This window comes from Lutzomyia longipalpis, chromosome 2 (assembly GCF_024334085.1).
Source record: "Lutzomyia longipalpis isolate SR_M1_2022 chromosome 2, ASM2433408v1".
NCBI classification, from domain to species: Eukaryota; Metazoa; Arthropoda; class Insecta; order Diptera; family Psychodidae; genus Lutzomyia; species Lutzomyia longipalpis.
Window position 1 is genome coordinate 17,840,501 of NC_074708.1, and position 25,571 is coordinate 17,866,071.

General features: G+C 33.6%; 2 protein-coding genes across 2 annotated transcripts in view; one reads left to right on the forward strand and one right to left on the reverse strand.

The window, feature by feature from the left end:
* Window positions 1–377: 377 nt before the first annotated feature.
* The window catches only part of LOC129791081 (protein singed), a 29,328-nt gene continuing 4,134 nt past the window's right edge, over window positions 378–25,571 (forward strand). Inside the window, exons 1-5 of the mRNA XM_055829004.1 lie at window positions 378–1,065; window positions 9,928–10,219; window positions 12,296–12,552; window positions 13,726–13,985; window positions 18,408–19,130. Of these exons, the coding sequence (XP_055684979.1) occupies window positions 10,012–10,219; window positions 12,296–12,552; window positions 13,726–13,985; window positions 18,408–19,130 (1,448 nt within the window). The 5' untranslated portion in view covers window positions 378–1,065; window positions 9,928–10,011. The remainder of the gene's footprint in view (window positions 1,066–9,927; window positions 10,220–12,295; window positions 12,553–13,725; window positions 13,986–18,407; window positions 19,131–25,571) is intronic.
* On the reverse strand, window positions 20,841–23,463 carry LOC129791082 (uncharacterized). Its single transcript, XM_055829005.1, has 7 exons — window positions 23,185–23,463; window positions 22,944–23,101; window positions 22,735–22,834; window positions 22,522–22,665; window positions 22,245–22,373; window positions 22,070–22,163; window positions 20,841–21,993 (listed from the first exon to the last, which is right to left on the reverse strand). Exons 1-7 carry the CDS (start codon window positions 23,341–23,343, stop codon window positions 21,563–21,565), a joined length of 1,215 nt encoding a protein of 404 aa, XP_055684980.1. The 5' UTR covers window positions 23,344–23,463; the 3' UTR covers window positions 20,841–21,562.

Genomic DNA, 25,571 nt, shown 5'->3' on the forward strand with positions numbered 1-25,571 from the left:
AATAATCGTGTTCGTGCTGCAGCCAGAGGTCAACAACACATCTCTCGTGATTCTGCACCATTTTTTTTTCTTCTTCTCAGGTGGAGTTCCTCAGGAATTTTATTGGCAAAGCCACAGAAGCAGCTTGAAGCGAGTGGCTTGGAAGGCGACGAAGAAGAAGAAATGTTGAGTGCGGAGCGGACACGCGCGGTTTCAAATCCCTGCAACTGCACATCGACTTGCGCCGTGGATGCCAAACAAAACAGCCCGGAGATGCTGGTCTGGCCGGGAGGTTGAGGAGCGAGGGAGACCGATGCAGATGGTCGAGCAGCAAAAGAAGCCACGAAGCTCCTACTTCCACCAACACGAGCTCATGCGGAATCCGGCAAAGCAGCGAAATGGATGAGATGGTGCGCAGTTGTGTCGTCTTGCTCTAGCACTCCTCTCCATGGTGCCGTGGAGTTGATACCCAGTAGAGCTTCACCGGAATCAGCAGTCATTCACGGACAGTCCATTGCAAAGTGCAGACACGGTGTTCCTCTTGGTGTCCCACACACTTCCCATTGTGTTGAAAGGAACTCTGTTTTTGGTTGTAATAAGTAGAAAGTTTTTTTGTTGTTGAGACGCGAAGAAGCTGGAGCAGGAAAGACGAGACAAATCTTCGACGAGGGTATTTTTAGACATAAAAAAATCTCAAGTCTACGACGCCCCTAAAAGTTGGGACCCATCAGACACACTCCATCGACTCTTGGAGACATTTTAAGTGGCCCCCGCGACGAGACTCTCTCGGTTTCTCAAACAAAAAGCAAATTGCTTGGAAAACGCCGTGCGTGGAATTTTTTTATCGCGTTGCTGAATAACGCAAAAATCCCCTCGAAAAAAAAACCGGACATTTTGCAATTTAGCTTGCAAATTTTTACGTGTGTGAAAAAAAGTGTGTGCAAAAAGTCTGCAAAAAACCCTCGTGAAAATAAAAAAAAGAAGGATTATTAGTATTCTCAACAGTAGAAGAAATTCGCCCCCAAGAAAGCCGCAGCGCCTTGAGGGATTAACCGAGAAGCCGAAGCAAAAGAGGAAGTTATTCAGGTATGTGTGTGAGGGCAAAATGGCTGCAATCCTGCTATATATGCTTAGCATAAATTCCCATTGTCTGGCCAAAGAATATCCATCTTTGGTCATGCACAAGTATTTTTTTTTAAACATTAAATAATCCACACCCTCACCCATTGTCCTCAACATTTATTCCATTGGCGTGCTAATGAAGTTGCTTTTATCGGCGATCGAGACACATATAACATTGAGAGTTTTTTTTGTGAGGGGAAAATGCCGGGACGCTCGAGTGGGTGAACTTGACACAAGGGGGTGTAGGATTTTCCGATGGCTGCTGAAACAAGGTGTGGCATTTTGGGAATAAAACCAACCCTATGGGATTAATAACTAAAATATATAGCAAAACATATTATAGCGTAAAATTTAAATGGGCTCTTTGCAACACTTGAGCGAAAATGTTGGATCATCCTTTTTGGAATGCAAATTTCCGGCTGTAATTAAGTTTCCCTCCAAGTTTAGTCATCCCTATCGATTGGACAAATTGCGTGATTTTGTGTATGATAAAGGGGGAAATACCCCGAGAGAGTTGTGAACTCACTGAACTAATAAAAAATATAAAAAAAGAGGGATTCAGATGAACTTGTTCAGAGAATAGCGATGCAGATTAATTTAATTAACGTACAATACTACGTGTTATAAAAGTTTCCCCAGGTAGAAGGGAAATGAAGTTTTTTTTTTGCTTATAGTGTTGAGTTTTGTAATTTAGGGGAATGTAGCCTAATTATGACACTTCAAATTTTTCTAGAAAAACATATTTAAATATTGGATTTAATCGACGGGACACTAAGTTATGGGAAGAACATGAAAATTAAATCAATATTTTTTAAACTAATAAAGCTAATTTTCTATTTTAATTTTTTAATTGATTTTTTTTATATGAGCAAGAAATCAAGATCATAAAATTCTAATTTCGTTAACGACGTTTAAGATGTGTGAAAATTGTGATTTTTTTTTTGAAAAATTTCCTTAAATTTTTTTTTCTAAATGCTATCAATAACCGACTCTACATGGAGGAAAAATTAAAGAAAATCTTGTATTTTTTCATGGAAAGCAATAAGTATTAACCGTGAATGTTTTTATAAAAAAAGTATGATTTTATAAGTTGATAAAAATAAGTAATTTAGATAATAAGTTACTAATACATACGATAATAAAAGACTTAAATAGTAGGCAAATGAAAACTTCTTAACTCCTATTTACTCATAAATTCGGCAATTTTATTTGATTGTCTTTGAACGCATAAAAACGACTTAAAAGCTTTTATTTTTATCAAATAAATTCGGTTTATGGAGGAGATTTAGAAATTTAAAAAAATATATAGGTATTGGTTGAGAATTAACAACTCCAAACATTCTTTTTAGAAAATTCACAATTTTAAGAAATTCCTTGACATTTTTGGGTTAATCCTTTCTGGTCCATTGGGTCATACGCTGACCCAAAGGCTCGATTTTTAAAATGTTTCGTTTTGTATAATTATTTTTCGAATATTGAGTCAAAATTTTTACAAGACTATGTCTTTACAATCTCTGATTGTTTTATGATCGCAAAAGGATATCCACAAGGACTCACAAGATCAGGAAGGATGAAAAACCGTAAATTTTTATGTTGGGATTTTGTGTTAAAAATGTCTTATTTGAGCCCAAAGGAATCCATAAAAATTATTTTTAGTTTAATCAGCACGTTAGATTAGTCGCGGACCTGAAAGGGTTAAATTGATTTTTTTTTCTAAATAAAAACTTTCTAGGATGACGAAGAATTTTTATTTGAAGGAAGTTTGTCATAGAAAAAAAATAAAGCTTTCCATTTACAAAAGTTTTTACGCTAAAAAGAAAAAGTGTTACAGAATTTACTTGTTCAACATGTGACTAATGAGTGCCTTATGCTACACACAAGAAAGAAACTCATAACCCAGCCTGATAATGGCCATAAATCTCCCTGACAAAGTACAGTTTCCCTACCCAACAAACACCTTGCAACTTTAACTTTGGAAACTCTGAAGCAACGTTGCAAGAGAGTTTACTTCTTAGTTGCTAAAGTTGCGAATACGGTTGCATGGAAAACGATGCAGTATACTTTATCGCGATGTTGCCAAAGTTGCAAGATTTTTTTTATTATTTCAATAACTTGAAAAATTTAAGTGTTTTTGCATTCTAAAGTCTTTTCTACAACTTCTCAAAGAATAATTTACCTAAAAACACACTAAAATCTCAATTTTAAGCAAAATAATTAACTTTGAAAAAATCACCTTAAAAATAGTTGCAGGAAAGTATATATCAACGTTGCGCTAGTTGCAAAAAAATATCGAAAAAGAACAAATTTTCCTTGAAATTGAAGTTTTTTTGGACTCTAAATGAGTTTTATGCATTATTTATCCCTAAAATAATTATTTTTTATTGATAATTTATCAAAAATTGTTAATTTTATTAAATATAATTTATTTAGTTGCTTAAACGTTGCATCAGGGTATGATGGCGCAACCCAAGCACGTTTTGTGCCTATGTTGCGCCTTTCACCGCAAGGGGCGCGTCTATCGCGAGAAATAACCCAAAACAGACAGAGAGTGGAATAGAAAAAAATGAGTCTGTCTCTTTCATTTATGTTTACAAACAGCAAAACTAGCGCCGCCCTGGTGGGTTGCTACCGAATCATTTTACAACGTTGTTGCAAAAGTTGCTGCATCGTTGCCTCAGAGTTGCAAAAAATGTCTAACATGGCCGACGGCATAAAAAAGTTGATTTTTATTTCATTATTCCGAGCAATTGGGAGCCCAAAATGATGTGGGAAGGCTTTCTTAGGGATAGTTGGGTGCATTACTTGTGTTTAAATAATTAATTAAAAAAAATTAAATTTTTGACCCCTAAAAAAAAATAATTTTCAGTAAAAAAAATTAAGAAAATTGAGATGGGAGCATCATTTAAGTTCCTTTGAGGCGATTTCATGACGGTAGAACCGCATGGCATATTTTTTTTCATTTGGAAAAAATCTAAAAACTCTATTATTAAATAATATAAATTATCCATTAGAGTTTGTCATTTATTATGATGGGAATATGGACGCCATATGATTATTATGGGCGTGTACCATATTTCCCTCCATTTATGACAGCGGAATGTTTTGAAATATTTTTTGAAACATTTTTGTTTCAAAAAATTTTAGTTGCGAGACGGTATACGAGAAAGGATATTTCAGAGTTTTGCAACGTTGAGGCAACTAGTTGCGGCAACGCAGATATCTATTGACCATCTACTTCGAGGCAACGCAGATATATACTGTTAGACATGGTTGCATTGTAGTAAATGTAACTCCGCGCAACGTTTAGGCAACTATCAATGGTTTGTTGGGTAATTAGAATTAGAAATCCCAACAAACACCTTGCAACTTTAACTTTGGAAACTCTGAAGCAACGTTGCAAGAGAGTTTACTTCTTAGTTGCTAAAGTTGCGAATACGGTTGCATGGAAAACGATGCAGTATACTTTATCGCGATGTTGCCAAAGTTGCAAGATTTTTTTTATTATTTCAATAACTTGAAAAATTTAAGTGTTTTTGCATTCTAAAGTCTTTTCTACAACTTCTCAAAGAATAATTTACCTAAAAACACACTAAAATCTCAATTTTAAGCAAAATAATTAACTTTGAAAAAATCACCTTAAAAATAGTTGCAGGAAAGTATATATCAACGTTGCGCTAGTTGCAAAAAAATATCGAAAAAGAACAAATTTTCCTTGAAATTGAAGTTTTTTTGGACTCTAAATGAGTTTTATGCATTATTTATCCCTAAAATAATTATTTTTTATTGATAATTTATCAAAAATTGTTAATTTTATTAAATATAATTTATTTAGTTGCTTAAACGTTGCATCAGGGTATGATGGCGCAACCCAAGCACGTTTTGTGCCTATGTTGCGCCTTTCACCGCAAGGGGCGCGTCTATCGCGAGAAATAACCCAAAACAGACAGAGAGTGGAATAGAAAAAAATGAGTCTGTCTCTTTCATTTATGTTTACAAACAGCAAAACTAGCGCCGCCCTGGTGGGTTGCTACCGAATCATTTTACAACGTTGTTGCAAAAGTTGCTGCATCGTTGCCTCAGAGTTGCAAAAAATGTCTAACATGGCCGACGGCATAAAAAAGTTGATTTTTATTTCATTATTCCGAGCAATTGGGAGCCCAAAATGATGTGGGAAGGCTTTCTTAGGGATAGTTGGGTGCATTACTTGTGTTTAAATAATTAATTAAAAAAAATTAAATTTTTGACCCCTAAAAAAAAATAATTTTCAGTAAAAAAAATTAAGAAAATTGAGATGGGAGCATCATTTAAGTTCCTTTGAGGCGATTTCATGACGGTAGAACCGCATGGCATATTTTTTTTCATTTGGAAAAAATCTAAAAACTCTATTATTAAATAATATAAATTATCCATTAGAGTTTGTCATTTATTATGATGGGAATATGGACGCCATATGATTATTATGGGCGTGTACCATATTTCCCTCCATTTATGACAGCGGAATGTTTTGAAATATTTTTTGAAACATTTTTGTTTCAAAAAATTTTAGTTGCGAGACGGTATACGAGAAAGGATATTTCAGAGTTTTGCAACGTTGAGGCAACTAGTTGCGGCAACGCAGATATCTATTGACCATCTACTTCGAGGCAACGCAGATATATACTGTTAGACATGGTTGCATTGTAGTAAATGTAACTCCGCGCAACGTTTAGGCAACTATCAATGGTTTGTTGGGATGTCTTTGCGAAAAACTTTTTGATGAGTATAAAGTTTCACATAAAGAGGTTAAAGGTCAATGCCGGTGAATGCCAATGCATCTCATGTAGTTCAAGTCAACGAACCACTATCATCGTTTTTCCACTTCCCAAGGTCATAAATCACATCTTGTCGGATATAAACAGTGATCCATCAATACTGAAGAAAATCGACTCCAGTTTCATGGAGCAACAATCGCGAATTCAGCAAGAGAGATGAGAAAAAATGAGAGAAGAAAACGAATTTGCAATTTTATGATCATTTTGCTGTAGAGCAGTACATACCTATGTATATTATTTTTTTTACAAAAAAAGTGAGGCAATCATGTGTTACAAATTAATAAATTGCCAAGATTCACCGAATCAGCTTTGCACAAGAACAAAGACGAATGAACTCTTTCTCAAGAGAAGCTCGCAGTGGATTTCTTGTCTTCCTTGAAACGTGATGCCCTCCGTGCAATCATCTCTCGATGGCTAAAGAGAGCATTTTGCAGTACCCCATAAGATATTGTATAAATCATGGTAAAATGGAGAGCAAAATGCGGGAATTGAACTGTGGAAAATAATATTCATCTTTACTTCTTGTATAGTGTTGTGTGGTGTAAAATATGTGAAAAACTCCGCCTTGTGGATAGTTCAGTCAGCAATATATATTCAGCATTTCTTTCACCGTGTATGCGCTCCCAAATGGGTTGGCTGCAAATGAGTTTTGTGGAGCTCTGAAAAACGAAATGGCTTCAGAAAGTAATCTAAAAAGTACCGGAAACTGTAAATATCACATTGTTGCTTTTCAGCGATGATTCACGCGGCAGAAAAAATTCTTTGTCAGCCACGATGGCAATTTATTTGTCAAAATAGCGCCATGGAAGACCCTTTTAGCTCAACATACGGCATGAATATCTAATCTTTAGCTTCTCTATTTTTACATTCTCATTAAATATGCATCGTGCATCATCTTTATCCCAGGATGGTCTATAATGAGTTAAGAAAGTGCGAGGGGTTCGATGTGGGTTGCTTTGAAAGTAAAAGAACTAACGATGTTTTGCATTCTTTTCGACTGATTTTTTGTGTTCTTTTTATGGAAGCTTTAGAATGAATAAACTCCTTTTAATTTTACCTTCTTTTGTATTATTTGAAATTAAATTAATTTAAATTGATTTAATTTTCAAAAAGAACCTTTAAATAATTTATAAGAATTAATCAATTTTAACTCAGATATGCCAGATATTTTGCTAAGTCTGACTTCAGAAAATTATTTAGAAAAGTGAGAAAAGTAAATTCTAAACCAAAATTTTAGAAAATTCATATAAAATGTTCTGAAAATATTCCTTGTATTGAATCTAATCAAATGTTTCAAATGTATTTTTATTGCACTCTACTATAAAAATATATATAATTCTCAATTTATTCATTTTATAATTCCTATAAACTGATAACTTTTAACGAAAAAATGAACAGAATTTATATATTTTTTAATAAACACGTGCAATACAATTTTAAAGGACATCCCCAAGGACTCACAGAATCAGGAAGGAAGAAAAACCGAAAATTTTTGAGTTGGGATTCTTTGCCAAAAATGTCTTATTTGCTTAATGCTCAAAGGAACCCATAAAAATAATTTTTAGTTCAATCAGCTCGCTAGATTGATCGTGGACCTGAAAGGGTTAAAATTCATCAAAAATGTGCATTGAGGAGAATTCTCGAAATTTGTGAGGCAGCCGCGATGTACCCATATGGTTTGCTTTTTTGCCTCATCGTACAAGTACCTCGAGGCACTGGCGCGTTTCGCATGAACGTTTGCCAAGTTCAAGGTCAGTTACTTTAAACAACAATTTGCCGGGAAAATCCGCCGCATTTTCCCTACAAATCCAACCTAAATTGACAGGATTTTCACATTAACTTTGGATTGAGGTGGCGCGAAAAGAGTTGAGGGCATTCAAAAGAGCGCACAGGTAGTTCATGCTGTGCAAACTCGCCATGGCACATGATGGATGGGAGATACCTTAATTGCCTTGTTCCCATGGACCTTCACACAGTTTAATGTTGGGTTCTTTCTTTTTTTTTTTAGAAATTTTCATGTGGAAACTGTGAAGAATTTTTCCATTAAACACACAATAGGTGTTTTGTGGCAGGTTTCACAAAATGTGTACATTATATCCACCTTTTGCGCGCGGGAATCACAAATGATTCAACATGGGAGAACATCATCTTCGCGGTGTATAATTTTTCTAATCAATAGACTGACTTACCAACCTGTGTGTTCGATTACAATAATAACGGCAAAGTGAAACGTTTACGATGGCATAGTATATTTGCAATCATTGGCGAGAGTCTCGCGCAAGAAGTGAAATGTTGCGCGTGCTTCCCAAGATCTAGATCTCACAACTTTTGCGCATTATGTATGTATATTCTTTTTGTAATTACTTATCACGAGAACTCTCATCCACGAATTTGTTACACATGAGATGGTCTTTGCGCTCATCAGGTGGGATTGTATGTAATATGCACTTTTTGGATATGAAACGAGAGAAAATGGGCCGAAAAACATCAAGCGTTACACCATGTTTCAATTATTGCAAAGAAATTTATGATTGTAAATTGAAACTTTCAAGTAATTTCTCTTGAACTTTTCATTGATTCTTTAACTTCACTAATAACCTCTTTATCAGGTGTTAATAATTTGTTGCAAAAATTAAAAAAAAAAACTGTTGGCATGAAAAATATTTCAATGATATTTGATATCAGATGAAGAAAATGGAAACAACTTATTCAAAAAAAAAAAATATTGAATAGCAATTTTTCCACAATATATCACTTTCACCTTTTTAAAATTCACCTTTTGAACGAATATATTGATCGATATTATAATATGAAAATTTAAATAATGCTTTGTGGTGATTTATTGAAGACCTTTGACTGTCATAAAAGCTTCAAAATAAATTATTTACAATTTAGGGATCGTCTCGTTAGATTCAAAAGATTCAAGAGAAAAAAATCTAGAAGTTTTTCTAAAATATAATGTGCTTTGTTTACGAGATTGTAAACTTTAGAAAGGAATTTTTGTAATAAAAGAAATTATCTTCTCATGAAAAAAGTCTTTGAATGGAAGTTGAGAAAAGGTCAATTCGTAATCAATATCTACTTAACTTATTTTTTTAAAATTATATTTATTTAATTTGAAAACTATATGTACTTTGCAAAGCTTTATCTTTCCTAAATGTAGGTATACAGCGAGCTTATCTTTCAATTGGATATTTATACATAGTAATTCGTATATTAGACGTTCAGAATTGTTGAGTAATAAAAAAATCTAAATATAAAAATTAAAAGAAAAAAGTTTTGTAAAAGGTCAAGAAAAAACATCTTATTGCATTGTCTTAAGAATATTTAAAAAAAAAAATAAATACCTATAAATTTTAATCTAATATCTAAATTAATTTTATCTGCTTTAATTATTCAATTTAATACTTATTTAATAGAAATCCAAAAAAACATTTTTTGTTTCAAAATTCACTCAAAAAAAGTCCATAAGAGTTCTCAAGTTTCCATAATATATTAGACTATTCTTTATGGTATCAAAATAATAAAAAAAAATCTCTTACACCTTAGAAATATCACAACTGATAAAATAATCATCTAATCTGTTGATAAAGTTAGTAAATCAGAGGAGATAAATAGAAACTAATGTCATAAACAAAACTAATTAGCATCGGTCCCTTTGAGCAGTGCATCGTATTTAAATTCGTTTTTTGGAGAAATATTTCACGGAATATTTCAAAAATTAGCATTTCGCGAAAAATACCATAAGCACCGCAGCTTCTCCATAGCACCGGGAGATCTAACAGTTTATCTCTTGGTGTGAAAGTAAAAGAAAATTTTTCGTGTTTCGATACATTGTTAGCAAGGTGTGTTAATTCCACTGCGAGACGAATAATTTGAAATGTTGAACAGAATGATGAAGAAGTTGACTAACTGTAACTAAAACTCTAATTAAGTTGTATACATACGTGGTTTGCAGCAATTAGGAACATTGTTGGGTCTTTGCACATGCAGTTTTTTTTCTTAATCTTTGCAGATCTTGAGGGCGCGAGTGGTGATCACGTGGCATTGGCTTGAAAAAAAAAAACAATAAATAATTCTCGGGAAGGATTTAGGGAAGATGAATGGGCAGAGCATTGAGTTGAATGGATCGTCAAATGGGGATCTACTGGCGCAGAATCAAATGAAGGGCTGGTGGACAATTGGGCTGATAAATGGACTGCACAAGTACATGACAGCAGAAACATTTGGATACAAACTCAATTCCAATGGTGTGAGCTTAAAGAAGAAGCAACTCTGGACGTTGGAGCCATCAAATACTGGTGAAAGTGAGTCTCATTTCTCCACCTCTCTATGTTAAATGCTATTAAAGCTCAAAAGATGCCCCAACGTCTCAATCGATGCATTTTCCGTGCGCGATCTTCTTTCCATTTCAAATGAGTCTCCCATCAGACGCACACACAAATAACTGGAGATAATTGGAAATTGATAGAGTCTCGTGACTATCTAGTGCAGTGAGAGGAATATTTCTCTTCCACATACCAAGAATTTGGTGAAAAAAAATCATTAGAGTTTGCATTATTTTTCCCCACCTCACACCGTATATTTTCATCAATAAGCGCCATTGATGATGACTTTGCAGAGGAATGGGGAGTCTCACTGGAGAATGAAGAAAATCATTGTCCGAGACAAAGAAATTTCTGGAGCGTGAATCTCAAAAGAAGATCTTCCTCATGTGCCTCAATTTTTTTTCTCCTTCTTCTGCTCCAGCGTATTTTTATTGTTTATTGTTGCCTCTGTGACTCTTTCATGTGTGCAAAAAAAAAAAGAACGAATCGAGATGCGCGATTCTTTATATAAAGAATAAACATCGCATTTCCAAACCGAAGACCTATTATGGGTAATTTTCTCGACAATAGATACTCCCAAGAATGGAGCTTAGAGGCAATTGGAAATTACCGAAAAAAGATTCCATTTATTGCTCCAATTAAAGTTAGATGGAACAGTAAAACAAACCCATGGAGCCACACACAGACAATTTCTTTATTACTCTCAATCATTATTTGCAATCTAATGCGCGATATCTTTGCTATATGGATGTTGCTGTAAAACGTTAAAAGTATTTTCCGATGGAATATTTTCAAACAAGAAGATGCAACTAATGGCAGCGAAAAGGGTGAATAAGTAATGGAATTTTTCACGTTTAAAAGCTCATGATAAGAATTTTTTAAAATTTAATTTTCTTAATGAAAGGAGAAACTCATACAAAAGCTATTGGATTTGATTTTGATTTTCGTATAAATAATATGCTATTAAGAAATCAAGATCTTGACATATTGATTCCCGAATTTGAACAAATTCTACTTTTACAATTTTATAATTCTGAATTGGATCTGAAAGATTAAATAATATTTTTGCCTAAAGGATAAAATCGTAATTTTATAGGTAAAATAAAGCTCAAAAACTAAATTTTCAAAATGTTTGGAAGAAAAATTGAGTGAAAATAGAGGCGATTCTGAAAAAATTCTTTTCTTTCCTTATACTTTGCTATAAGAATTTCTGACATTTATGAAAAATATTGCAAGATTTTGACAGTTTGTTTCTTACAGTCAACTGTCAAAATCTTGCAAGAACTTTCAGTTATATATAAAAAAAATAGAAATTTTTAGAAAATTAACTTTTCCCCCGGTCAGCGTTGGAAAGCACAATTTTGCCAGAGCTTTCGGCACAAATTGTGCCTACAATTCTGGACTGAGATCCGATATTCCGACGCTGAATGCGGGAAAAGATAATTTTCCAAAAATTTCCATCACACATTTACGTCGGCTTCAAACAATTTCATACAAATAAATGATTTGAAACAGATGCAACCTTAAAAATCAGGAAAAGAAAAAAAGGAATCTTGAGGAATCAGAAAGCTTTTTTTACATTAAAAAAAATTATGCGAATACATTACTACAATTTCATAAATAATACACTTTTTATGACACTTTAGACATTGTGAGAAAGACCAGAAAAGTAATGGATTCTAGCATCCATAATTTTTACGTGAGATTTCATGTGGTTGAAGCATAAAATTGCAATTATTCCCTGGTAGCCACTCCTTAATCCCACACGAATTATCTCAATGCTGCATTTTGAGCACGCTATGTAATAAAAATGAATGGAATATGTCTTCAGTTCGCCTAATTATCCACCCCTGGAGGTGTGTTAGCAAGAAACTTTCACTGCGGTTTTACCTGAATGATGGGAAGCATCACACGGCAAAGATGAGCACAGTGAAGAATCTATTTTATATCTCCGGGGCAATTTGCCAGTGAGAAGTGGTTCATCAATTTTTATTGTTTCTCACCTCACTTTTAATGCATTGCCTGTACCTATACAATATTTTCTCTTGTGAAAAGGCATCATCTACTTGAGATCTCACCTGGGCAAGTACTTGTCCGTTGACTCCTTCGGGAATGTACTGTGCGAATCAGAGGAGCGCGACGCTGGTAGTCGCTTCCAGATCAGCATCGCCGAAGATGGTTCCGGCCGGTGGGCACTGAGGAATGAGTCCCGTGGATATTTCCTCGGTGGCACGCCCGATAAATTGGTTTGCACAGCAAAGACAGTCAGCAAAGGGGAATTCTGGTCTGTGCATCTTGCCGCTAGGCCTCAGGTGAGTCCGCCTCTTTATGTAATCTATATACTTTAGTAGACAAATTTTCCACAATTTCTCCATTGCCTCACTCTCTTGCAAAACAATGATTGTGATTCATTGTAAGTTCTTTGAACTTGGACATTAGAAGGAGATTTATTTGAAGCACTATAAGCTTTCTAAATTAAATAAAAGGCGGCATTTAGATGTTTTATATGTCCAATAGTGGCTAATTGTTGGAGTTTATGATTTTCAATTAAATTTTACTGCCTGCATTAAATTTCAAGATACTCCAGTTTAGATTATTCGATGAGAAAATATTTATAAAGTTTTTTGTCTTTGTAATAAAAATTGATATTGGTTACAGGAGAAATCCTTGGAAAGAAAAAGTTGTATGTGTATTTTGGAGATTTTCTCTTTGTCACTTTGAGAAATTAATATTTTTAAATGAATTTTTAAGAATTTTGGAAAGATGTTTTTTTTCGTTTATTTAACTTATGTTTTCTTAAATTTTGTGTTGAATAAAATAGTAATTTTATGTAAAAAAAATCGTGAGAAGTACTCTAATTTTATATTTTACATTATGCTAAAGTTTGTAAAACATCTAAAGAAACTTAAATGAAAAGTCCAACAAGAGGTTTTTAAGGCTTTCACCCACTTCTAAAAAAATGTTGGAAATTTTTTTTAAATAAACTTTTATCTAATAAAACCCAATATTAAGGATCACTAAATGATGAAAAGCTTCAGAAAAGTTCGATCATTGTTCTTCGGCAGAATTCGTCTAAAGAAAATTATCAAAATAAAAAGAAATAATTGTTTTAATTAATTAGAAATGAAGGAGAACATATTTATTTCTTGAAAAGAAAACAATTATTATTTTTTATGGTTAATCTAGACCATAATAAAAAAAATTGCAGTTTTACGAATTGTTTTGATGAATTTATCATATAAAACGAAAGAATCTGATGAGAATTCTTTTACTATTTAACATTCTTTTCTGGCACTTGCTGCGCATTCCACTGCAATCAGATAGAGAAAAGAAAAATATTTTTCTGGGGAAAGCTCTTCTTGTGTGCAAAGTTGAAAATAAATAAATAAATAAATAAAAAATCATCTGCAAGAGTTGCGGCAGTTGAAATTGATGATTATGGAGAGTGTTGAGGTTGCCTATTGTAATACACATTTTATTATCAGGTTAATTTGCGGTCTGTTGGTCGGAAACGGTTTGCTCACCTGTCGGAAACTCAAGATGAGATTCATGTCGACGCCAACATTCCGTGGGGCGAAGACACGCTCTTCACATTGGAGTTCCGAGCAGACGAAGGAGGACGTTACGCACTGCATACTTGCAATAACAAGTATCTGAATTCTAATGGAAAGCTCGAGTCTCAATGCACTGAGGATTGCCTATTTAGTGCTGAATACCACAGCGGTCACCTGGCGCTGAGAGATCGGTAAGGAGAAAGTCTTTTTCGCTTCACAAAACAATTCAATTTGCCGTTCAAACTTTAATATCACTCCACTAAATTATAATATTCATCAATATCTCAATTGAACTGCAAAATATCCAATTTAATGGAATTTCTCCGAACAAATATTTTTTGCTAAAATTCTTCCTTCTTCTTTTTTTTCAACATCCCATTTTCCAAAGTTTTGCTTTGGCTTTAATTTTTGTGCCAACTGTTGTTTATTCATTGTAAAGTAATATATTTTGGAAAAAACATTCATGCTAATGTTTGTTTGATTATGCTACAATGAATGTTTCAAAAAGCAGCTGTTTAATTACATTAAAGAAAAACTCAATGAAGGGTGGTATTCTAGGATAGAGACACCTTTCAAGATCAAGATAAAAATCAAAATAAAGACCAAGACTCTCGGTATTCTACTTTACGACGAATTATCCAGGAAAGTAAAATCAAAATTTGCGTTATCCTACTTGTCAGTTTCTTGTTTTCAGCTTCGCGCCAAGAAAACTTTAGCGATATCTCTTTCAAACGCATTAATTTTTTCTATTGCGCTTTATCGTTCGCTCTCGGATGACAATTGAACGAAATTTAAACACTTCATGGGAATTTCTTCCCTATTGCCATTACATCCAGGAGCCCTGATTGTATAATCTCGGCTATTATTCCCAGGCATTATTGCTCCGGGAATGGAATGAATATTGTCGGAGAGGTGCTTTCTGCCTCCAGATTATGATAATTTGGCGGTAACTGGGGGGGGGGGGGTATGCTACTGCAAAATTTTAAATTTTTCTTAGGAATCGTGGTCACTTCTTCTTGCTATTGATGGAGTGACCTCCGGATTAAGGATCTCATCCCAGGATTGTCGTATCCTGGACAATCCTGGGATTCTGGGGCAATTTTTTAATTTTTTTCCAGGATTAGTGGTCACTTCTCATTGGTAATGATAAAGTGATCTCCGGATTGGGCATCTCATCCCCGGATTGTCACATCCTGGACAATCCTGGGATGCTGGTGCAAAAATGTTTGTTTTTCGCCGGAATTGTGGTCACTTCTCATTGGTAATGATAAAGTGACCTCCGGACTAGGGATTTCATCCCTGAATTATCAAGCCCTGGACAATTAGGGAATGCTGGTGCAAAATTGTGGCTTTTTCGCCAGAGTAGTGGTCACTCCAACATTACTAATAGGAAGTGACCATAAATCCGTCGAAAAACCCACAATTTTGCACCAGCATCCCCTAATTGTCCAGGACTTGATAATCCTGGGATGAGAGCCTCAATCTGGAGGTCACTCCATCATTACCAATCAGGAGTGACCACAATTCCGTCGAAAAACCCACAATTTTGTAACAGCATCCCAGGATTGTCCAGGATGTGACAATCCTGGGATGAGATCCCCAATCTGGAGGTCACTTTATCATTACAAAGGAGAAGTGACATTAATTCCGGCAAAAAACAAACATTTTTGCACCAGCATCCCAGGATTGTCCAGGATGTGACAATCCGGGGATGAGATCCCCAACCCGGAGGTCACTCCACCATTACAAAGGAGAAGTGACCACAATTCCAGTGAAAAACAAAAAATTTTGCACCAACATCACGTATTTGTCCAAGATTTGACAATCCTGGTACAACCCGGAGGTCACTCTATCATTAGTAAGATGGAGTGAACACAATTCCGGCAAAAACCCGTCATTTTGCATCTGAATCCCATATTTGTACAAGAGTTTTCATATCTCCCATACTGAATTTACTTTGCCTTTACCTCATTTGAAAACCAATTTTTCAAAGGACCCCAAAACCGTCTTGGAATTTCACATAAATCCAAGACATTTTACGTTATAATAAGACCGTAAATCTCTATCGTAGAATACAGAATCTTGGAATATTTTTATCCAAGTCTCTTTTGACAATTCATTTTGTAAATCTTTATTTTGATTTTGATTCGTATCTCAGAATACTAAAAGTCTTGGAAGTTGTATGAAGAAACAAGATTTTTAGGTTATGGTTCGACCGTAAATCTCTATCTTAGAATACCAAATCTTGAAATATTTTGAATTTCCAAGATTATCCTGAAAATTTCTTGGAATTTTAAAGTAGAATACCAAATCTTGGTTTTTTTCTTTATTTTGATCTTTATATTTATCTTAGCCCAACGAGAACTATTTTCCCAAATGTTGACTTTGTGGAAATAATTTCCAAAATATGTCGAAAGTAGCTGCCCTATTTTGGAAGGAAATCATCTTTCGTAATATATTCGGCATATTTCCTTATCAAACAGCCCAATTTCTGCCCTATTTTTAAGTAAAAAAATTGGGCAGCCCAAGTGGAAGATATCTCGAAAAAGTTTCGACGCCTTCCCAATAGGGAATTGGGTGTGGACAGTCTGTCGAAATTTTTCCTTCCTCCATTTCCTTTAATATTAGGGAAAAAATAAGGCAACTTGTCGACTAATATTCGACATGCTTTCGACAATCTTCCCAATTTTTGCCCTATTTCTTCCCAATTTCTGCCCTTCTCCAGATTTTTGATTTCATATTTTGTCAACAGATGGACTTTAAGGTTTGGAGGTTAATGAGCTCAATGGCGTACTTATTCGTGCGCGGCAAATCAAAAATTTACTTGCTAAAATTAAATTCGATTTATTAATTATCTGAGACTTTTGAATCCAAAATATGTTGACCAACATGTTTCAGGATGTGTAAAGAAATTTTAAAAATACTTTCAACAAGGTTTTGGAAAATTTCATTTTTTAAGTGAAATTAAAATATAATAAAAAAATTAAATTTTTGTGAAATGCAATGGCATTTTATCGCCTATGGCAAATATTCATGACGGGAAAAGGGTGTGGCATGGTTTTCCAAAGACCAAGCGTCAGGATAAGTCGCAATATAAAAATATTAATATTTATTAATATCGTGTTCCATTATTTTGTCTTGGCATTTTATTGTTGTCATGTAAAATAACGCCATGGAGGCCCCAATATAATCATGTGATGTGTGAAAAGAGCAGAAGAATATAAAAATATGTTGTTTGAATTGAATATTATTGGAGAGAAAGAGACAAATAACGAGGAAATCAAAGCAATATATGTCGACATACTTTCGAAAATTTTTCCTATTTCTGCCCTATTTCGACGGTAGGTCGGAATATGGTCGGCCACGTTTCGACATCAGCTTCCCAATTGGGCAGAAATAGGGAAGATGCTTTCGACGAACTGTCGGCAGAAAAATTGGGATTTTTATTCCCCATTTTCGTCGAGGCGTCGAGATTTTGACCAATTCTCGACAAATCCCTGCCGACGGATTTACGAAAATTTTCCCTATTTTCAAGCAATTTCTCTCGTTGGGAGAATACCGCCAGAAGTTTTTATTACGGCCTATCTTTTATTTGCTGTTTCCGTTAAATTTGCGAGCCATTTAATTAATGAATGCAATTAAAATCTTCTCCTGCAGTTTTTTTTTTTAATAAAAAAGCTTTAAATTAGTATTTTTTAAAGGATTTTTTGCAATAATTTCTATGAATTTTGAAGAAGAATTTCCATGTTTAAATTATGATTACACGAAATTTTTCAAAAAATCTCTGTTAAAAGAATATTTGTTTTCTTTTAAGTCAATGAAATAAAAATAATTAATTAGATGGCAATAAAAATAAATTAAATGTGTACGATCTAGTTCAATTAATCAATTCCTTGGCAAATTTATTGAAAAGATTAAGAGTGAAAAGTACATAAAAACCTCGTGTTTGCTGATAAAATTTCAAATCATGTTTTAATTAACACCATCAGTGACTTTAATCGTTTTTAACTTATCTCTAAATTTGTGTGTATAAATTTTATATTTAAATAACATTTTCAAACTTCAATCTTTCGTATACTTCGTATATCAGAATTGAAGCAGAAAATTGAATTTTTATAGCTCCACGAGAGCTTCTTTTGGAATTCCCGTTCACGCGGAAATTGATAAATTCTGCAAATTGGAAGAAAATTGGTTGGAATGTGTTGTGTTTGCAAACAGGGCAATGGATCAGTTCATCTTTTGGCGTAATGAAGCGTGATCTTGTAATAAAAAATCAATGATCATGAAATGCCAAAGTGGGGAGTTAAAATGTATATAAATTTTTTTTTCTTGGGCCACAGAGGCAACATAATTTCCGCGATAGGTAATTAAAATATCGGCCAATGTCTCTGCTATGCCACCTACTCGCGTCATATTGAATTAGATAGTAATCATGTGAAAGTGAACGAGCTTTCCGTCTAATTTTACTACATATCACAGATCGCTCGCAATGACCGCAAAAGTCAGTGAGTTGAGCACAAAATGATGAGATCACGGGGAGATTAGTTAATTAAAGATCGGGCGAACTTGCTGTGTGGAAATAATTTAGCTGATGGCGTGTTATTTAATTGCAGCCATGGGTTGTACTTGTCACCAATTGGATCGAAGGCTGTGCTCAAATCTCGCTCTCAAACAGTTACCCGGGATGAGTTGTTCTCCCTGGAGGATTCCCTGCCACAGGCCTCCTTCATTGCAGCCCTCAACTCCAAATACGTCTCAGTGAAGCAAGGTGTCGATGTGACTGCAAATCAGGATGAAATTGGGGAGAATGAAACGTTCCAGTTGGAATTTGACTGGTCAGCCCATCGTTGGGCACTGAGGACAACCCAGGATCGGTACTGGTGCCTCTCAAACGGTGGTGGAATCCAAGCAACGGGCAATAGACGGTGTGCCGATGCTCTCTTTGAGCTCGTCTGGCATGGCGATGGGTCAGTCTCCTTCCGCTCCAACAATGGTCGATTCCTGGCCACAAAGCGCTCAGGCCACCTCTTCGCCACATCCGAGACAATTGAGGACATTGCCAAGTTCTACTTCTACCTAATCAACCGACCCATCCTCGTGCTAAAGTGCGAACAGGGCTTCGTCGGCTACCGGGCACAGAATAGCAATAAACTCGAATGCAATAAGGCCACATACGAGACAATCCTCGTGGAACGAGCAGAAAAGGGTATTGTCCACTTCAAGGGACACAATGGGAAATACTGGAGAATAGATGGAGATGGAATCACCGTGGATGCTGACACTCCAAAAGATGGATTCTACTTGGAACTTAGAGAACCAACAAGGATTTGCATCCGGTGAGTTTGTCTTCTTCAAATTGCATGAAATTTTATCAATTTTTGTGTAGAAAACGTTTGAAGACAGAAATTTTAGAATTTCTGTCCAGGTACTTCTAAAAATTCTAGGGAATATCTATTAGATAGGAACTTCAGAGTTTCTAGTTTAAATTCTCATAGTTTTTTTTTCTTCAGAAACTTCATAATTTGATAATAACTTTCTGGTAAAAGCCTTAGAATTTCTCTCAAGTAATTTCAGGATTTCTGTTGTGGACCAGGAGCTTCAAACTTTTTAGTCAAAATGCTCAGAATTTAACCAGAATTTATATAGCGTGGTGAAGATAAGGTGGACTCAAATTTTCAATCTAGAAGTTTCAGAAATTCTAGTTAGAAGTCCTTAAATTTTCTGGATACAAACTTTACAGATTAAGATCAAAAGTCTCAACTTTTCTCACTAATATTTTCAAAACTTTGCAGGATTATCAACATTTCTTTTTAGAAGTCACAGAATATTGGCTCTAGAAATTTCTGGTTAGAAAAATAAAAAAAAAATTCTGGAGATTTTTAAATTCTAGTTCTTCTAGTTATAAATTTCTAAATTTCAGACTATCAAGTCAAAAGCATTAGGTATTCTCCAAAAGTTTTATAATTTGTATTCAAATTTTCTCTTTAGAAATTCAGAATTTCTGGACAGGAACATCAAAATTTTAGATCAAGGCTTCAGTTAGATTTTTCTTGAGACATTTTAGAACTTCTGAAAAATAACTTCAGAGTTTTTTGTTAGAAGCAATTCCTCTGGATTTTTGCTTAGTAATTATAGGATTCTAGCCAATCTATCCAGAAAACTTCAGACTTTCTAGTCAAACAAATCTTCAGATTCTCTCCAAAATTATCAGAATTTATCTACACGGAGTTCTCAGATTATCTCTCCAGAAACTTTAGAATTTCTTTTAACAATTCTCAGAATATTTGTTCAGGAATTTCAGGATATCTCTAATTTTACGAATTTCAAAAGTCTTAACGGATATATTCTAGTCAAAAATTGAGAGAAAATTAAGATCGTGTCACCTCCAAAATATAAAGTCTTCAAAAATCGTGAATTTTCTAGTCTCTTACTACTCTTACTTAATACCTCTCTCTTCTGAAGTCATCAGGAAGTCCTCTATCAATGTATTAAATTTAATTTATCCCTCTAAAAGCTTTCAAATCAAATTATTTGTCAATCTTCGACCAAATTAATCATGTGCCATCGCTTTAATGCATCACTTTTTTTTCTTAATGGCTTCAATCTTGATGAAGAAAGTGCCAAAATCTTGTAAATGAAATGCAGAAATTCGTGTAGTGAAACCATCTGGGGAATTTGATACCTCACGGCGTCAATTTTGCATTAATGAAGCCCCCAAAAATAGCTCCAACTTTCTTCTCCCTCAAAACATTCGCGAGCGATGTTTGATGCGAAATTTGCGTGATTAACATAAATTCTACACTGTAAGTCAAAATTTCGTTATCATTACTAAAACTGGCACTGACTGGACTTTAGTAAAGAAATTTAGTAAAGAATTTTTACTAAAATTTTTAGTAATTGCCCAAAACGAAAAATTTTAGTTCTCTCAACAGAATATTTAGTTATGGCTATTAAAATGTTTTACGTCTGTATACTACTAAAGTTTAGGAATGCCAACAGAAATTTTCGTACACATAACTATTTGTTATAAATTCTTGGATTACTAAAATTTAGACATACAAACTAGAGATATAGTTGATACACATAAAAATCTCAAATTCGTTGACTACTAAAGTTTAGGAATGCCAGCAAAGGTTTTAGTGGACATAACTATTAATTATAAATTCTTGGATTACTAAAGTTTAGACATACAAACTGGAGATATAGTTGATATGCATAAAAATCTCAAATTCGTTGACTACTAAAGATTAGGTATAATAAATAGAATTTCAGTTGGGATTTCTAATAACCAATATTTTCCGGATAACTAAAATTCAGTCGTTGTAACTGGAAATGTAGTTGTCCTTAAAAAAATTTAAAACCATCGGATTAATAAAAATAAACTCATTCTTTTTGGGTTTTTTTTTATTTTGACAGTTACTTATAAGTAAAGGTATAATAACTTATAATGATAAGCTAATATGTTAAACTTAAAATATAATAAGAGAGATTATTGTAAAAAGGATCAAACAGCTTATTTTTGCGACTTTTAAAGTTTTTATAAAACCATTGCGTGTGAGCCAATCTTCTATCTCGTGCTGGTTTGGTTTATTTTTAACTTATTTGAGATATAAATAAAATAAATATTAACTAATTATATCTAACACTTACTTTTAAAACACTTACATTTATAATATTACTTCTATTTTTGTGTGAACTTTATTTTCTTTGATTTTGCAGTTTTAATACATTATTAGTAATTAGTTCCACTTCATGCTTAATACAAAGTTTACTCGTTATTCTTTTTTAAAAGCTTCTGCTCGATTTTAGCCACTGTGGCAGTTGGTTTCATGCTTTTGTTTTCATAAATGTATATATTGAGAAAAGACAGAAAATGTTTCAATACAGGAGGGAACTTAATATGCAGAACAAAGTAGAGCTTAAATAGTATGTCCAGGCATCGCAAGAATGATGGTGACGTCAATGTCACTATGAATCCGTCGACGCATACCGCCCTCATATCATCTGTCTTGGAAGACAGTATCATCGGGTATTTGGGGTGTTTTGGATTCACCGCCTCCTCCTTGAAGTCCTCGTGATCCACAAAAATTACGAGGGGTTTCAATATTTCATTCCGCTTGAAGATTGTAATTGCGCTTGTTGGTGAATTGCGTTTGTAAGCAAATGCCACAAGGGCCCCACATATGAACTGAAGAGTTTCTAAACATAAAAAAGAAGATTTATATTATAAGCATGCAAAGGTATTGTTTTGGCATGTTCAGGTTCAGTCATTTACCGTCATCACTTGTAAAAATTACGTCGAAGACGTAATTTTTAATATTTTCAATTTTGCCATCATGATCTGACAGTCTAGCAAAATCATTATCGATCTGTAAAAAAAAGAATCAAAGCTAAATATACTGAGAAAATGCAAACCTAATCTGCAACATAAATATATGTACGTAATATACCATTTCTCCGTTTGTCCCAAGAATATTGGGATAAATGTCCACAATGTCTGCCACAGATTTGGACGCCTGTATAAGTGCCCGACGTTTTTCAAAATCGTCATATTCTTCCCCTGCGACATTTTGTGAGTCCTATTAAAAAAAAAAGAGAGACCTTAAATTAAACTTTATTCAGTAAGTCTAGAGTAAGTTGTTTCGCTCAATCTTGTATCTACGTGTAGTATAAATTCTACAGATAGTTATTAGAATTGCTGAACTGATACATAGAAAAAATACTTACTGTCAGCTTTCGAATTTTTGATTGGCGCGGGGTGTATTTTTTTTCTTCTTGTCTCAAACGCCTCGCATTGTTCTCTAACCACTGTTGGAGACGACCAGCAGGTTTCTTTCCGTTCGCAGATCCATGGTCATCAAACCAAAGGTTCTTAAAAAGAAAATAATAAAAAAAATAATAAATAGATATCAAGGAATTGTACCAATAAATTAGACATACGTAAGCCGGTGTTCGCGGATGAAGATGCTTTTTAGCCAAGTACGGAAATGATTTTAGGAGAGCATGACCCATATTGTTTTTGTCTGTTGTTGTCGGATAACTGTAAATAAAATACACAATAGACGGTTAATAAGATTTTATGTACATAGTTTTAATATAGTAGAAATTATATAAATAATTCTAATGAAAAATATGAGATTTACACTTACTTTCCACATTTTGTCACCATGTCTCGACCAATAATTTCAGTCAATCTGCGTTGATCAATCTCTTCCAGAAATTGGGACGCAATTAGCTTATTATATAGATTTTTATAATCAGCTCCTTTTTTTGTCATTTGTTCCACAAGAACGGTAAGGTTGCGATCCTAAAAGTGATAAAGAAAAGAAAAAAAAATAATAGTAAAAAAATAATAATAAATAATAATAATAATAAATAGAAAATATATACCTTGGGATACACTGTACGTATGCCTTTCTCATGAACTTGTGTAGAAGATTCTAGCTGTTCTTCTTGAATTGAATTTTCTGCTTCAGGATCATAGATGATAATATTTTCTTCAATAGCACATGACGAAGTAGATGGTTTCAACATTCTTAAGACCCGCATTACCTTCTTGCGATCCGCCAGTGTAATATTGAGGGAAGCAATGTCATTTTCCGTCGTGTCTTGTAGTATGTCTTCATCCAATCCTTGATCTTAACGTAAATTATAATTATCTAACTTATATATTTAATTACATATAAATTTACTACTACGCTACTAATAGAAAATTCTAAATAACAAATACATTAAAATTTTTGAAAGAAATCGTTAAATATTCACAGGTTATATTATATTTTTTTGGTAGAATCTGTTATGTAATCTAATAACTAATAATAATATTTTACAGAAACGTATTCTTCATTAAATGAAACCCAAATTGAATTTGGATGAATATCATCTATATCAATGCCATTAATAATCTCATTTTGCGTTACTTTTTCAACTTTAAAGGCATTAAGCAGCTCATCATATTCTATTATATCAAATTTTTGGCATTCTACGTGTATGTCGTTATTGATTTTGAATATATCTACGATTTGGAATAAATCAGGATACGTAGAACCACTTTCTGTTAGATTATCTAAATTAATTATTAATCCTTTTTTGTACTCTACGCTATTCTTAGTAAAACTTTGAATTTTTTGAATATTGTCGGTGCAATCAGTATTTAAATTTATTGTCATGGATATTTTTTCAAACTTAGCTGAAATTATATCATTACACTGGCTCAATGCTTGACGCTTTATAATACTTTTTGGGACGTTTTTAAAATTTTTCCCCGCAACAATTTGCGTTTTAATAGGAAGATGCTTGCTTTCGTACCTTATACAGGACATGTTTGAAAGTGGACCTTTATTCCAAATACACTCACGGTAGTGCAACATATGATGAAGCTTATTTATCATATTTACGTCAGGAAAAAGTTTTTTAAATAAGTGATGATGTCTTTCAATTAGGTCATGTAATAACGTAATCATGTATTGTGAAAGCTGTCTTGAAAAAACTATTGAGGTGATTCGAGACAAATAGGACAATAATCTTATGTAATCCTCACAATCTTCTGGAATAATCCCGTGAAAAATGAAAGGTATGCACCTCAACAACAACCAGGTTTGAACTGATTTTTGTTTAATACAATTGGAGTTAGAGTTCAATACCATAGTTGTAAATGTTGGGCTCGGTTTATTTTTATTTTCTGTCTGACCATAATTGAAATAATAAAGATTATTATTGAATTGTGACAATGTCATAATTTTTTTCTTTATTATGAGATGTTTCAATACTAATTTTATTACTTTTGGTCCTACACCTTCAAAAATATCGTGCATAGGGTCAAAATTGTAATTAAGTGTGCAGTGATAACCTGGTACGGAATTTAAGATTGAATTATTCTTAACGCCACACAATTTGATGAAATCCTGATTTTCTTCTATTTTTCTTAAATCAGCGTTATGGCTCTCCACAGTACGATTAGGAGACCAACTCCTCCAGTCTGTTTGAAAATCTGTTCTATTTATACAACATTGTCTGCAAAAGAAGGAACTTGACGGACTACTAAAACCTAAGATATCATGAGCTGCCAAGGTGTCTCCAATAAAGTTTATAAGAATTGCACGGAGATCATACATTTCGCCATTGTTTAATGAAATTGATATTCCATTATATAATTCTTGCATTTCTGAAACAAAACGACCAAGAATTGGTTCGAATCCATATTTTTTTATATCTTCTGAATAAGCTGCGCATAATATGTATATATTTTTCAAATCTGAATTGAAAACTGCGCCGACGTTTTGGATTGTAAAGTAAAAAAGACCTATTTTATGAATAACCGTATGAGAACCTTGCGCATTTGCTGGCTCAACATCGTCATAATATAGGTCAATGCGCAAAGCATTTTTATTTTTATTAAAGTATTCATTTTTCTTGTAAGACTCACTGTCTTTAAACGATTTTATTATATTTTCATTATAATTCGTTTCCTCATTATTGATAAAATTCCGAAAACTGTCATTTTTTATCAATGATATGAGTGTTTCTTTAATTGATAAATAACTGCACGTTTCCTTCCTCTCAATTAAGAATCGTTTATTTTTACGATTAATGTATTCTTTTCTTGTTCCAAGAATGATCTCTTGATTTTTAATATATTCAGCGCTGCTTTTAAAAAAATTTACTTGTTTACTGAAAGTAGCTGAACTTTTAAAGAGTTCTTCGATATTATCTACGTTCGTATTCTTTACGTAATTACTTACTGTTTTAGTTATTTCAGTGCATACGGTATGAAAAGT